This window comes from Chanos chanos, chromosome 2 (genome assembly GCF_902362185.1).
Source record: "Chanos chanos chromosome 2, fChaCha1.1, whole genome shotgun sequence".
NCBI lineage: Eukaryota > Metazoa > Chordata > Actinopteri > Gonorynchiformes > Chanidae > Chanos > Chanos chanos.
In genome coordinates this window covers 44,577,491-44,591,009 of record NC_044496.1, presented here as the reverse complement: position 1 = coordinate 44,591,009, position 13,519 = coordinate 44,577,491, and the positions used below count along the sequence as shown (strand labels likewise).

The 13,519-nt window shown below is 39.8% G+C and overlaps 2 protein-coding genes across 2 annotated transcripts; both read left to right on the top strand.

Annotated features, from left to right (window-relative positions):
* On the top strand, positions 1–4,149 carry lyar (Ly1 antibody reactive homolog (mouse)). The gene is made up of 8 exons (XM_030766626.1): positions 1–122; positions 233–347; positions 468–575; positions 767–850; positions 1,079–1,460; positions 1,643–1,711; positions 3,288–3,373; positions 3,680–4,149. The coding sequence occupies exons 1-8, from the start codon at positions 1–3 to the stop codon at positions 3,815–3,817; spliced, it is 1,104 nt and encodes a 367-aa protein (XP_030622486.1). The 3' UTR covers positions 3,818–4,149.
* Positions 4,150–7,562: 3,413 nt separating this feature from the next.
* Positions 7,563–11,878, top strand: tmem128 (transmembrane protein 128). Its single transcript, XM_030766445.1, has 5 exons — positions 7,563–7,680; positions 8,765–8,888; positions 10,449–10,610; positions 11,130–11,240; positions 11,750–11,878. The coding sequence occupies exons 1-4, from the start codon at positions 7,563–7,565 to the stop codon at positions 11,227–11,229; spliced, it is 504 nt and encodes a 167-aa protein (XP_030622305.1). The 3' UTR covers positions 11,230–11,240; positions 11,750–11,878.
* The last annotated feature ends 1,641 nt before the right edge of the window (positions 11,879–13,519 follow it).

The following is a 13,519-nucleotide window of genomic DNA, read 5'->3' as shown; positions in this document are numbered from 1 at the left end:
ATGGTGTTCTTCACGTGCAACGCGTGTGGAGAATCTTTGAAAAAAGCCCAGGTTGACAAACATGTGACTATTTGCCGGGGATGCCAAGTCTTATCCTGCATAGACTGTGGTAAAGACTTTTGGTGAGTGTTGTGTGGTATGTGGTATTTGAATCTATTTCGTATTGTAGTATATATCACTTAAACATGTTTGGTTCAAAGTTAACACAGTGTTTTGCTTTTCTTTTAAACAGGGGAGATGATTATAAGAACCACAACAAATGCATCAGTGAGGATCAGAAATATGGAGGCAAAGGCTATGAAGCCAAAACAAACAAGGGTGATGTCAAACAGCAACAATGGATCCAAGTCAGTCTGAAATCTCTCTCGCACATTTCAAGTCTTTATTTAATATGAGTAGTGATTTAATTTAAATCATCGTATTCCTAGTCTGATCTAAAATTGTGTCCCTGTTGTTTGTCATCATAGAAAATTCATGATGCTATGAATAAGCCAGGCATAAATCCCAAACTGAAGGATGTGCTGAAACAGGTCAGCTCATATGACAATGTTCCTAGGAAGAAAGCCAAGTTTCAGGTAATCTAAGAATGTCATATTGGATAAAATATCTCATTGTTTGTTTTTTTTTCTTTTCTTCCTTTTTAAAATGCTCAAAGTATGCCAGCATTTTAATGTCCAGTATATAACTATATCTGTAATCATTTGGAGGCTGATGGTTCTCTCTCTTTTTTCCCCCCCTCTCCCTTGTTCTGTTTCTCTGTTTGTAGAATTGGATGAAGAACAGTTTGAAAATCCATAACGCCTCTTTGCATGATCAGGTGTGGGAGATCTTCTCTGCGGCCACCAGCAATGTGAGTGGAATTTTCTCTGTCCTCACTGATCTTAACACGCTCAGAGGACACACCCTGCTGATGTGTTTGCCGGCCACAGAATGTTTACTGCCGCCTTTTCTCGGTGCCAGTTGCACTGAACCAGCCTAAAAACAGAGTTTTCATACTATTTAGATACAGAAAGTATTTAAGTTCTTCAGTAACAATTCAGTATCCAGTGTGTTTCACTAATGATGTAAATTTGGGAAGGTTCCAGAGAAAGGCAGTGAGCAACAACAGCCGGAGCAGAGTCCTGTCTCTGTCCCACAAAAGAACGGAACAGGTCCATCCGAGCAGAACACAGAGGAGGAAAACCCCGTGAAGGCGAAAAAGAAAAACAAACAAGAGCGAAAAGAGGAACGACAGAAAAAGAAAAAAACCAGGGAAATGAATGAGAATGCAAATGGAGATGAATCACAACCAGCACAGAACGGAGTGGAAGATAACTCCAAAAAGCAACAGAAAAAGAAGAAGAGGAAAAGAGAAGAAGAGGAGGAAGAAGTGGAGGGTGTAGAGGAAAACCAGAATGGTCATGCCTCAGAGAAAAAGACATCAAAAAAACAAAAAAAGAGAAAAGAGGAAAATTCAGAAGGTAACTCAACACTGTCAGAGATCTTGCAGAATTGTCCCGTCATCCCATTGAAAGGGAATAATGTGAAGTCATAAAAGCTTTTTTTGGTGGTCACCCACATTGTTAATTGCATGTGTAAATGAGGTGATTCCTTGTCTTACTCTTTGAAAAATGAGTTACTTAGACCATTTCCTTCCCCTCAGAGAGCCAAACCCCCGAGCAGCCGAAAGAGGAGGAACAAGCAGAGGTAGAAGGTGAAACCAACACCAAAGGTACTTTTTCAGTCACAGTCTTAACATTCAGTTAATTAAGCAGTCACTTTTGTATCGAGTAACTGGCGCTTTTGCACAGTATATCGGTGTGGGTGAACTAATGAGCAGTACTTAGTCTGGTGCTACAGTAATACAATGGAAAAGTAAGAAATAGCAACATAACACATACTGTTTTGTTTCTTTGGTTGCTTACTGGATGTTTTGCTATAGATTATCATATTGATTTGAAAACAAGTAGTTACTTGTAGTCTGATGTGGAGTGAGAGTGGTGATTCAGAGCCGACCTGTAAACTTGTGCAGTTATAAACTTGTGCATCAGGGGGTGCTGCTGCTGTATGTTTTGTCCTCAATTCATTTTTTTCCAACTTAGTTTGATATAAAATTGCTGCCTGATGTTGAAGTGCTGTAATTTCTGTATTTTGCCATAGGCTGACATGTACAGAAAAGACTGCTTTGCACGATATACTATCTCACATTTTTCATGGAATGTCTTGGAACTGCTGGAGTGTGAAAGATTATGTTTCCTGTGGCTATGCTACACAGTGCACAGTGAAAGAGACGTTTGTGTCTGAGTGAAAAATGTAATAGAGAATATAGATGCGCTCTCCTATATAGTAGACCTGTTAGATTTTCTGCTGCTCGGGCAATTTGGTGTCTATTTTTATTTAATATACTTTTTATTTACATTTTTCAAAACTAAGCTACAAATGAGTGTATTATATTTGTTTGTGTACAGATAACCATGAAAGATGCATTTGAGATCATAAGGGATACAAGCTACACTGAAAGTAGTTGTTTCCACCCAGGTGTGGGCCCTGCATGAATAAAGCAGTCATCTTAATGTCCTGTATAAAAACTGCAGGGCAGAACCTGTCATACAGTGTTCTGTCTGCCAAGGCTAGAGAGAGAGATTCTCGTGACTGTTACAGAGGCCAGGGTGGCAGGAACCTTACTGATGTTCAACTCGCTGATGGTTTTTGTGAGGAGCAGGGGCAAAAAAGATGCTGATCTGACAGTGTTGGATTCACCTAGGGTCAACTGGGGTCAAAATCATATATTCTTCCACTCTGATGCCTGAGCTTTTTAAATCTTCAAAACCGATGAACAGCTCTTAACTCAGTCACCTGTAAATCCTAATCGCATGTTTGACTGGGAAGTTTCAGTAAATTGCAGCCCCCAGCCCTCCAAGAGTGAGAGATTATGTCTTAATTTGGTTACGTTAAAGTTCACGCTTTGAGCATTAAAATACACCTATGTGTGTACACAGGGTCAGTGTTTAGAAAAAGGAAAGTCATTCAAGTCATATGATTGGATGAGTCATCCTTCATCCTGTTTTCAACACTTGGATAAGTCGGTGTGTGACGCAGGTCAAAAGACTCCTGCAGGCCAGACTGCTTGTTTCTCAGGGTTGAAGGGTTCATGGTGAAGGGTTCTGGAGGATCTGTTAGGGTGGTTTTTTGGGAGGGGGTTAGCTCAACCCCTTTAAAGGATTTTGTGCGGTCTGTATGGCTAGAACTTACTCTGGGCACTTTAAACTCTTTGTAGACTGTCCCTGATTTTGCTGTTTCTCTGACAGGAAAGTTTAACTGGAAGGGGACAATTAAAGCGGTCTTACGCCAGGCCCCTGAGGAAGGATTTGCCGTGAAGAAACTCAGGAAAAAGGTAGAAGATTTTTCTTACGCTCTTCAAAACACCAAGGCATTCCCTGTTAGCCCAGTTCACAGACTTCTGCTTTATCAAGTACTTTGTCAGAAAATGAACTTCACTACCTCGCTCAGCGTCAGTCTGCTTAGAGTTCATGTGGAAAATTTTCTTCCGCGTGTCTATTTACGTATTTGTTCTGTTCAGGGAAAATTGTGTGAACATATCAGGGAAACCTTAGACACTGTAACGTCAGACGTCATGTGTGTTTGGTCATAACTGTCACACTTTTTCTTCATTTGTGTTTCTTTGGCTGACTCGTTGCAGGTGCTGGCAGCATACTATTCATTCAGTGGAGATGATAACTACAGGTCTGAAGAGGAGCTTCTCTCTCTTTTCAACAAGAAACTCAACAATAATCCCAAATTTAAGATTATCAAAGACAAAGTCCGACTGGTCAAATGATCCTCTCTTTTTTTTTTTGTTTTGTTTTTGGTCTTATTTTTGGCCACTCAGTGGACCTATGTAACGCACGCAGTCTTCACCATTGCCCGCACACTTTGTCTCATCTGGTGTGAATAAATACTTCAGAGACCTACAGCCTTGATCTCTTCCATGTAAGAGTTCATCCATTGTGACAGTTCAGCAAATGATAGGGTATAAATGCGATCAAGTACAGCACAACACCTGTTGTGCTTTCAGCTTTTGGCTTGTGCTTTAATGCACAAAGTCATTGCATAAGTCAATTCAAACTAAGCTTAGAGCTCACAAAAAGTACCTTTTTGGCAGATTCAGTTTATTCACCCAGTTAATCCCTTTGATTGCCGTCCTTTTTCAAATGAATGAAGCTGGGAATGAATAAGATCAATAGCGCCAACAGTTGGATTGGATGAATTACATATCAGTAACAAGAATATATTCAAAAGCCCTCATTGTCCCATTGTCCTCCAAGTTCATTATTTAGTTTTCCAATTTGTCTTAGTCGTGTCTTTGGAATTTTATTTCTTAATGACTGTTTTAATGAGATAAAGATGGTATTTTGATTGACTTTTGATGTCTCGTTAATAATCAAACTTTTGATCAGACAGCCCAGATGGAGATGGCAGTGTTTTCTCCTACTTTTATCCCCTTCACACACACACACGCACACACACACACACACTTTTTATTGTGGAGTCCAGCTGAGAAACAGGGTTCTTATCTTCTGGGATTAGTTGACTAAGAGTGGGGAGGGCTGTGGTGTGGGAGGAGAGCCCAGGTGAATTTGACTCTCATGTGGAACGGGTCTAATGTACATTCCTGGACTCCCGGACCAGGGTTCAGTTGGCTAGATACACAGAAGCCTCTCACACTCCGAGGCCCGGTCCAGACCCCCAAGGTGAAGTCTTACTGCTGTTCGGTTTCAGAGCGGGAGAATGAGACGCTTGTTGTTAAGTCAGACACACACACACTCGCACTCAGGGGAGCCGTTGCAGGAAATCACTGCAGCGTTCTGAAGCAGCGTTAATCCTCCATGCTTTAGAAGTGATCCTCCTCCCGGCCCGGCTCTTAGCTGGAATTGTAGAGTGTCCGCTCATGGTATTAGCAGACCTGTCAGTCATGTTTGCAAGTATTAAAACCGTGTTTTCTGGCCCTTGATTGGGATGGAAATGGTGAGAAAGCCATAACTTAAATCCTAGGTCAAATATCCACTCAGTCTGTGTCTCCTGTGCTGAAAAAGTTTTACCTCTGCTTTAGGCCTTTAAAAGAACGATTAAAACACAACATTCAGTCAGGGGATGTTTTAGGTGCGCAAAGGTTTTTTTTTTGTTTTTTTTTTGCTTTTGACATTTTCACAGCGTTAAGGTTTAACCTTTTACTCAGCTTCTCTGACACGGTTATGAGCTTATGCGTCACATTAACATCTTACGAGCCACGGATGAGTTTTTTTTTCTTTTGCAAACGTTCACAAAGAAAGGTTAAGCACTACACCCACTGGACGGCAGGATTGGGAGGAAAAGCTTCACGTTCAGTGTTTTTGTTAATGATGTCATGCTGCCCTGGGTTAATAATGAGCCGGTAGTTTCATTGTCCGTGACAGAAAAGGAGTCATTTGTGGATTCTCGGTTTACTTACAAGAATCATGTAAATAGATGCTGTGTGACTCGATGACAATCAGTGTTAGACATACAGTAGAAGGGATTATGAACACAGCTCAGAGTGGAAATAATGTATGATGTGCAAAGATGATTTGAATTGGTTAGAATCTTTTCATCTTCAGGTCCTCTGCTACATCTCATGTTTGTTCATGTCCAGTTCTACCACACATCTGATTCATAAAGTCACACAAACATCCAGCCTTAGATTTTCATGTGGCAATACATTAAACAGGTAGATATCAAGGTATCATAAATACAAATCTAAGTTGTATTTATTTAGCTATTTGTTCATTTATTCAGTTGAGGATAAAAATCAAGTGGAAAGAGCAAAAATTGTAAAAAAAAAGAAAAAAATCCTTGTGATCTGCTTTTATTTTTCAGTAGACACTGAACTGACTTTTGGGAACAGTCCAGCACACACACACACACACATAACTGAGGAAACTCTGTAACCTGTCTGTGGCCTCCCAAAGGCTGGCATGTGTTTGAGCTGGAATCACTCAGGCATAAAGCAGGGTGTGTTAGCTGGGGTCAGAATCACCCTGAACTGTGATCAGAATCAGGGAGGATTCTGGGAAAAGGAAAGGGATAGTCTTTCCTACTCCACCTGAACCAAAAAACACTCTCACTGTACCCCCCACTCCACTTCAAATTCCCTCCCAAACCCTCAACCCCCCTCCCTTCACTTAACCAACCCTCTCCTGGACGGAGGACTGTCTCAGAGGTTGAGTCTAAGTTAGCTGAACCCTACAGCTGGGTCACCATGCGAGCTGCTCACTGCAGCGTTGAAGGGGAGAGAGTGTATGTAAAAGTATACGTTTCAAATAACTCCCTTCACCTGCCGTTTTAACAAAACTATATTGTTTTCTGTTCATGCGGCCGCTCTTGTTTCGCTGAAGGTGACAGCCTTTGCTTGAAAGAGAAAATGATATTCCTGTTTGTTTACTGAAGGTTGAAAGCTGAAACCTATTGTTGTCTGTCTATGGATGAAAGGTCCTTGGGGCTGCATAACACCACATTTACAGTTTTCCTCAATGAGCTGTATAAAGGGGAGATTATCTCATGTAAAGAGCCACAATTATGTTTTGTTAACTTGAGTCATGATTGCTGTTGTGATTGGGACAAGCAGAATGGGTTTGTGCTGGTTCCTTCAAACATGTTCACTGATACGACTTTTTATGTTGAGTGTGAGAATAGGTATCAAAATGGATCTATCTGAATACCCAACATAAAGATGGGAACACTCTCTTTATACAATGTTTGGCTGTTAAGCCAGTAAGATTAGAGCTCTGATAATGTTTATGTACATGCTTTCTCATTGGGTTCATTACATTTCCACATAAATACACAAGACAATGGACAGTGATCACCCTGACACTAACACACCCACCTTCAACTAAACTCCTACCTGCTGACCTTTGCCTGAACTCTAAATGAAAATGGGATCTGTGTGTCTGTTCACACATTTCTACTGTACTCTGAGAACTATTGCTATAACTGTATTAACTTGTGTGTGTGTGTGTGTGTGTGTGTGTGTGTGAGATTCCATGGCACTCACAGCTTTTATATATTGATACACTACATTCCAGAACTCCTCCAGGGCATGTCTTGGGGAAGAGAACTGGTTGAGGACCCAATGCCCTCTGAGCAGGTGACCCTGTCACTGTGGTGGGAAACTTGCCCAGAGCAAAGCTTGCTCAACAGAACACTCAGGTGTAACAGGTTTGAGAGAGAGAATCTCTCTCTCTCTCTCTCTCTCTCTCTCTCTCTCTGTGTGTGATCAAATTTTTTGTTTAAGATTGCTAAAGTGTTTCACAGAGAGATAAACGGCACACTTGATAGATGTTGGCTTTTTGCGCTGGTCCGACAGTAGTTTTACAGTTTCTCATCTATTGGCTACGGTAACGATTTTGTGAAGTTACTTTTATCAGCACAAAAGTAAGTTAAATCGTGAGTATTCACAACACTGGTCCCTGAGTACAGCCAATCAAATTGCCACTTCAGCAAAACGTCATCAATACCCGACGTATACTCACACGGAAGACAGTTGTGTTCTGGTGGAAGTCTGAACCATGGCAGATTTTCTTCAGGAAAATGATTTAGTGACGTTGAGAAATAGGTTTAAAAAAGATGCCGAACTTCTGTTACATTCCATTTCAGAGGAAGGCATCGATGAGAAGAGTAAGTACAGTAGCTAAACATATTTAAGGTTATTTTGAAAGTTGGAGTTGCACATACACACAAACACAGAAACTTCCATAATGTTTCAGATTATGCATGTGCATTTCGTAGGAGCAACTGGAAGTTGTAGTCGCTCGGATGTTAAATTAAGTAAGCCTTTATTGTTTAATACAACATTTACTGCAGTATTAGCGTGTATGCTCTTCCCACCGTTCACCAAGCACAATTAAGTCACATCTGTATACATGATTAAATCACCGTTACACGCTATCTTATCGTGTTTAGCGGATAAGCAACGAAGACAGCGGTGCCATCTCGGCCCATGGTCTTTTAGTCTCTTTATAGGAGTGAACAGTGAATAGTTTGTTCTGTCTGGAGTTACTGACTTGGCTAAATGCCACCAGCTCTTGATCGCTCCCTGAGTTTCTGATAGACACACAATGGCATGCAGAGATCTTCCACGGACCCCATAGTCTGCTGCCGACCGAGAGCTATCTGATGACTGACTAGTTTTAGGACAAAAATACATCTCGTTTTCGTAGAAGATGTAAGCTGTACCTATAATGTTAAGGGGATAAAAATTATCACTGATTGTAACAGATATTGGGTACGATTTTAATCACTGGAGTGAATTGAAACCTTAGCTCTGCTTCTAAAGGAAGACTTCAGTAAATTGTGACTGTGATTATTGTTGGCTGAGGTAAGGACAATGGCCTAGTTTAGTGGTCAACTCAATGACCTTAGAGTGCATTCAATTTATCAACTCAGAGTAAAATCATACTTTTCTGTTACGGTATGAAACTTTGTATGATGATTCATCTGACTAGATTGTTGTTTTGAGATGGTCAAATTGTTCAGACATTCAGGTGCCTGAAACCACCCATAAATATTTACCAACATGTACTCCAGTTAGTTTTCTGTCCAGTTACAAACAAAATGTAACTGATGAATTAATCCATTTAATTTATTTGGAGTTATACAGCCCCCGTTCCTGCCCTCTCTTCCTCCTCTCCTTGAATCTCTCCCTGAATGGACGCACGCTGACTGTACTTATATTGTGAATCTGATGTTAACATTGTAGAAACGGAGCAAGATAAGGATGTTAAGCCTCTCCCCCGTATCAACCGCCATTCCGTCTTCTGGATCCTGGCGTCCGTGGGGCTGACATACTACGTGGACTTCTTTGTTGAGATCATGGAAAACGAAGATATTAAGAGGTAATTCCCTGTGCCTGTGGAGCACTTAATGCAACCCTTAGGTGAATGGTAGTTTATGTAGGCTGATTAAGGGAGCCTGCTGGGATGGATTAGCTTAGCCCTGTCAAGTCTCTTGTTTATATAATTACTTATTTGTTTGTTGGTTTGTATGTCTACCAGGCCCTTTTTTCTTAATCACTGCTAGAATGTTGAGTGTTTTTCTTTGTACGTTCATTTATTTAAAGTGCAAAAATGCAAAATTCAACTGACATGCTTTTCATTATTAACAGTCAAGTAAAACATGGATCTGCATTTGTTCCAGTATTGATGTGATCAACGTCTGGCAAAATCATCCCGCATATTATTTACACAGTAGTTAATATTACTGTCTAGCGTACCGAAATGGTTTATCTCATCTATTTCCCAATAAATGGTGTTAAACAGACGTGTGCAGTGGTACAGTAAGAAAAAGACACCTCTCTCAGACTAACTGTGTGTGTCCATCTGTGTCCACCAGAGAACTGTTAGCAGCATTGCACTGAATGGGCCGGTTTTGCTGAATAGTGAAAACGTATCCATGATTGAGTGGAGAGAATAACCCTGGCTGACAGAGCCAATTTGCTGGAGCCATTCCAGTCTGGTTTCGCTCTACTAAGACCCTAATTATGTTTGTCCTGTGGGTCACTCAGAACTCACTCCACTTCTGACATACCGTCTTGTGTGCGTTTGGGATGGATTACAAGAGAGATTACGGTACTCTAGTTACGATAAGCAGGCGATTTGGGCAGATGATTCAGTATGCTGCTGCAAAACAGGTTCTTTTCACAGACACACTCTGTGGTATCTCTTTATCATAGAGCTAGCAGGTGCTGGCTCAATCGCCCAAACTGCAGCCAAGCTATACCGCAAATGACCTGGGCCAAGGTTTTGCAAGGATAAATAAAGCACAAATCATCTACATTAGCATCAGAACCATTCAACCCTCTGTTGTCCTGACCAACTGCATATTTTTAAGTGCAGTTTAGTGAGTGATGTATTCTCACTGACACAGACTAAAGCCAGTAGGACAGCATACCTGGATAAGTTAGAATAGCTCAAAAATGGAAATCAACCACCAAACTGAGTAAAAGTCAATATTTTTGAGAATTGTTAATTAACAAGTGATTACTTAATTATGTGTTAATTAACAGATTGAATGTTTTGAGTTATCTTGGCTTCTCAAACGTACTTTGAGATTGAGGGCCAAACTTGAATGAGTGACTCAGCAGCCTCGTGACTGACCTGTCTGAAACATGTAGAGTGTTACATAAAGAGAACAATATTGTGACTTTTTTTTTTATGACTTCTCAAGTTAACCAGTCCAATTTATGATTGTTATAAACAACATAGTTGCATTGGATTGGATTGGGAACCAGAGATTTGAATTAGAATCAGTGACCATAGCACAAAATAGAAATCCTCTCTATATATTTGCACAATAGTTACCAATGTATGCGTTAACTGCTTTCTGTGATCATAATGTTTACCTGAACACAGTGTGTCGTCAGACTAATGTGTATTGTCTCTTTGTTTTATGAGCAGTTGGTGGTTCAACGTTGGTTTGGTGTTGCTGGGAGTGTGTTTGTCTCTGGCAGCGTTTTGTATAGTGTATCTGGAGTGGTACAGAGGTATTAAACACTACGAGCAGGAATATCCTGCTATTCCCCCAGTAACCACAGCAGCTTTCATCGCTGCTTCCTGCAGGTCAGTCCCTCCGTACACTCAGAAATCACTCCAGTGCCTCCCAGCCTGACTCTTTTAAAGCCTCATAATAAAACAAATGCCATATAACAACAGCAGAAACATCAGTGACACAGTGATAAAAGTTTTTTTTTTGCATCTTCTCACCATTGGTTCTGACCTTAAAACAGTTCGACCAAACAAGGTTTTCTTTGGCATGACCGCCTTCTTCCAATCCTGACCACGTTGTGCTCTTTTTGTTTTTAGCTATGTATTTTAATTGGTGTTATTTTGTTACTCGAACTAACACAGCCAAGGGAATGTCCAATGCGATTCATTAGGCAAAGCAAAAAACCCAAAAGATTATTACAATGTTTTGTGAGGTATAACAATATAACTACTTTGTCTTGAGACTAAAGAACGATCATGTCGGCATGTAGAATTAGCCATTATACCAGCCCCATGATTGATAGTACACATTAGGTATGTCCATGAAAAGGAACGATCTAAAGTGTCGTAACACCTCCTCTTTGTCTGTGGCAGTTTTAACATTGCTCTCTGGCCCGTCTGGTCCTTCTTCACGCCCGTCATCCTCTTCACTCAGTTCATGGGCGTAGTCATGCTCATATCTCTCATTGGCTGAACAAAGGAAAGGTAAAAGTGTTTTATCATATAAATCAAGGTGAAAAGTCAAGTCAAAGAGTTTTATTGTCATATGTACAGAGCAACACACGTCATCTGAACAATGAAAATCTTTGACATGGCTGGGTCGGGTACGGAGCACAGGACATATCCATGTAATGCCTTCATAACCCATAACTTAACCCACTACTTCTGAACTTATTTTTAAAAAAAAAAAAATTTCACATCATTAGAATAGAATCAGTAAGTTGGGATGGTTGTGTGAATGATTTAACAACTTATTTCTGAAAGGATACCTTTTTTAGTTCAGTTAAAAAGCTGAATAAGAGATGTGAACTCTCTTACTGACACCTCTGTTTTACGTGTGTAGTTGACATATCGAGTAGTTACGGTTTTCCGTCCTGTATGTTGCAGGGTGTTAATGCATAAAGCGGTTGTTTTGTGCATCTGTACAAATGTATGTATTGAAAAAAATGCCTGTGTATTAAAATTAAACATCTAAACCCATTTCTCCTTTTCAGAGTCTTGTTGAAGATCTACAGTCTCTTCCAGAGGATAGTTTGTACACACTGAAGCCTCTTACACGTGTAAAATACATACAGACATAAACCAAAATTTTTCTACTTCAAGTGCTTGCCATTGACACAGTTTTTTTTTTTTTTGGTTTTGTTTTGTTTTGACCAAATATTTATTTAACATGAACATTTAATTGAAACTGATTCTGAATGTCCTTGTTATAAGTTTGTCTACCTTGAAGTGATTTATATGTTTTGAATTAAATTTTAACATTTTTCCACATGCCTGAAGTGTCTAATGTCTTTTCCACGTAGATTTTCAAAGCTCGTTATTTTTCAGACATGTTATATAAATTGACGATCTATCGTTGATAACAGTGTTGCAGAGATTCCGCTCAGAGGTGTAAGGCCTCTCTTGACTGGTTGTTAAGCCAGTTTACTTTAACAGTTTTAGACGGCTCTTTAGTTTTTATTCGCGACATAGATACTATTTTAAAAGTGAAATTATCATTGCTATCGAGTAGGACTTAAGATCTGTCGGTAGAGTAAAATGTAAATAGCTATCATTAAATCGTTAAACAATTTGTGTTCTCTCATATGTCCAACAATATTTGAATAAAAAACATTCGCACCCGCATTGTCCGTTCTAATGGGTGTAAATGTCCACTGAAGAGATTGTTTAACGGTCGATAAGATGAAAGCGTACAATCTCAAACCTAATCAAAACATTTGACGCGGAGAGATAGACAACAACCTTGATGTAATTATCAAGAAATCTTCCTGAATTAACGAATATATACAATTCTGAATGCATCGTTTGTTTTACGGCACAACAGAACGTTGATGACATTTGGTTACAGGTTTTAATGTGCTTTTCGACATAATATACACAGTTATATAAATAGATCTTTCCTAAGGAACCAATTGGGGTGATATAACCGGAAACGTGATCCGATGAACCAAATGATTTATGACGCAAGCAGTACTTTGGAATTGCAGTTACTTTGATCATAAACAAAAGTTTGTCTTTGAGAGGGTCAAACACTCCCTCTCTCTCTAATATCAGTACAACTAACGCATAATTGTTGACTGTGAAGGGTACATAGAAGGGACATTAGTGCCTGATTATTAGTTGCCAGGGTGAATCAGTTTATTTGAGTGTTAAACTAGGTCAAAGCGCAGAGAGCCCTTGGAGAGAAGAGCTTTGAAATATAATGGGTCCCATTGTGAGAACCTTACTTGTATCGATTTCACTTCATTATGATTTACTCTGCAATTTAGCACACATTTCTATTGTTTCTGGCCTCGAATAAATTCGTTAACTCTTTCAGTGAGACGATCACTGGCAATATAGATCTATCGCTCACCCTTTTCATTCTGCGCAAAAAGCGCGTAAAAAGTTAATGGAAAAACTCTGCTGTTTTCAGTTAGTTTTTAGCATTGATGAAATAACTTTTAAAGATGTTCATTATCTTGGATGTACACCTAACCGCTATTCAGCACATTGCTTTGTTGCACATCAAAGATGAGACTGAGGTTAACAAAGACGTTTTGTTGAAAGAGCTATTGTATGGGTGAACACCGAAATCTGATTCTGTCCTCTTTTTCTGTTGCCCGGCCATACAGCTCAGTTAGTTCATTACCGTCACAGCTGAGGTTGGGATGAATATGAATGGAGCGATGATTTTAGTTTCTTTACTTTTTTCATCCAAGACCAGTGAACTCTCTATTAACTGTTTCTATAGATCCTTTGATTCGTCTCAGGCGCGCTTTTTA

What these genes read in the sequence shown, in the direction of transcription:
- lyar (XM_030766626.1), top strand. Translation starts at nt 1, where the DNA reads ATGGTGTTCTTCACGTGCAACGCGTGTGGAGAATCTTTGAAAAAAGCC. An exon ending in GGAAGAAAGCCAAGTTTCAG is followed by an intron (nt 576 to 766) that starts GTAATCTAAGAA and finishes CTCTGTTTGTAG; the next exon opens with AATTGGATGAAGAACAGTTT. An exon ending in AAAAGAGGAAAATTCAGAAG is followed by an intron (nt 1,461 to 1,642) that starts GTAACTCAACAC and finishes CCTTCCCCTCAG; the next exon opens with AGAGCCAAACCCCCGAGCAG.
- tmem128 (XM_030766445.1), top strand. Translation starts at nt 7,563, where the DNA reads ATGGCAGATTTTCTTCAGGAAAATGATTTAGTGACGTTGAGAAATAGG. An exon ending in CGATGAGAAGAGTAAGTACA is followed by an intron (nt 7,681 to 8,764) that starts GTAGCTAAACAT and finishes AAACGGAGCAAG; the next exon opens with ATAAGGATGTTAAGCCTCTC. An exon ending in GAAAACGAAGATATTAAGAG is followed by an intron (nt 8,889 to 10,448) that starts GTAATTCCCTGT and finishes TTTTATGAGCAG; the next exon opens with TTGGTGGTTCAACGTTGGTT.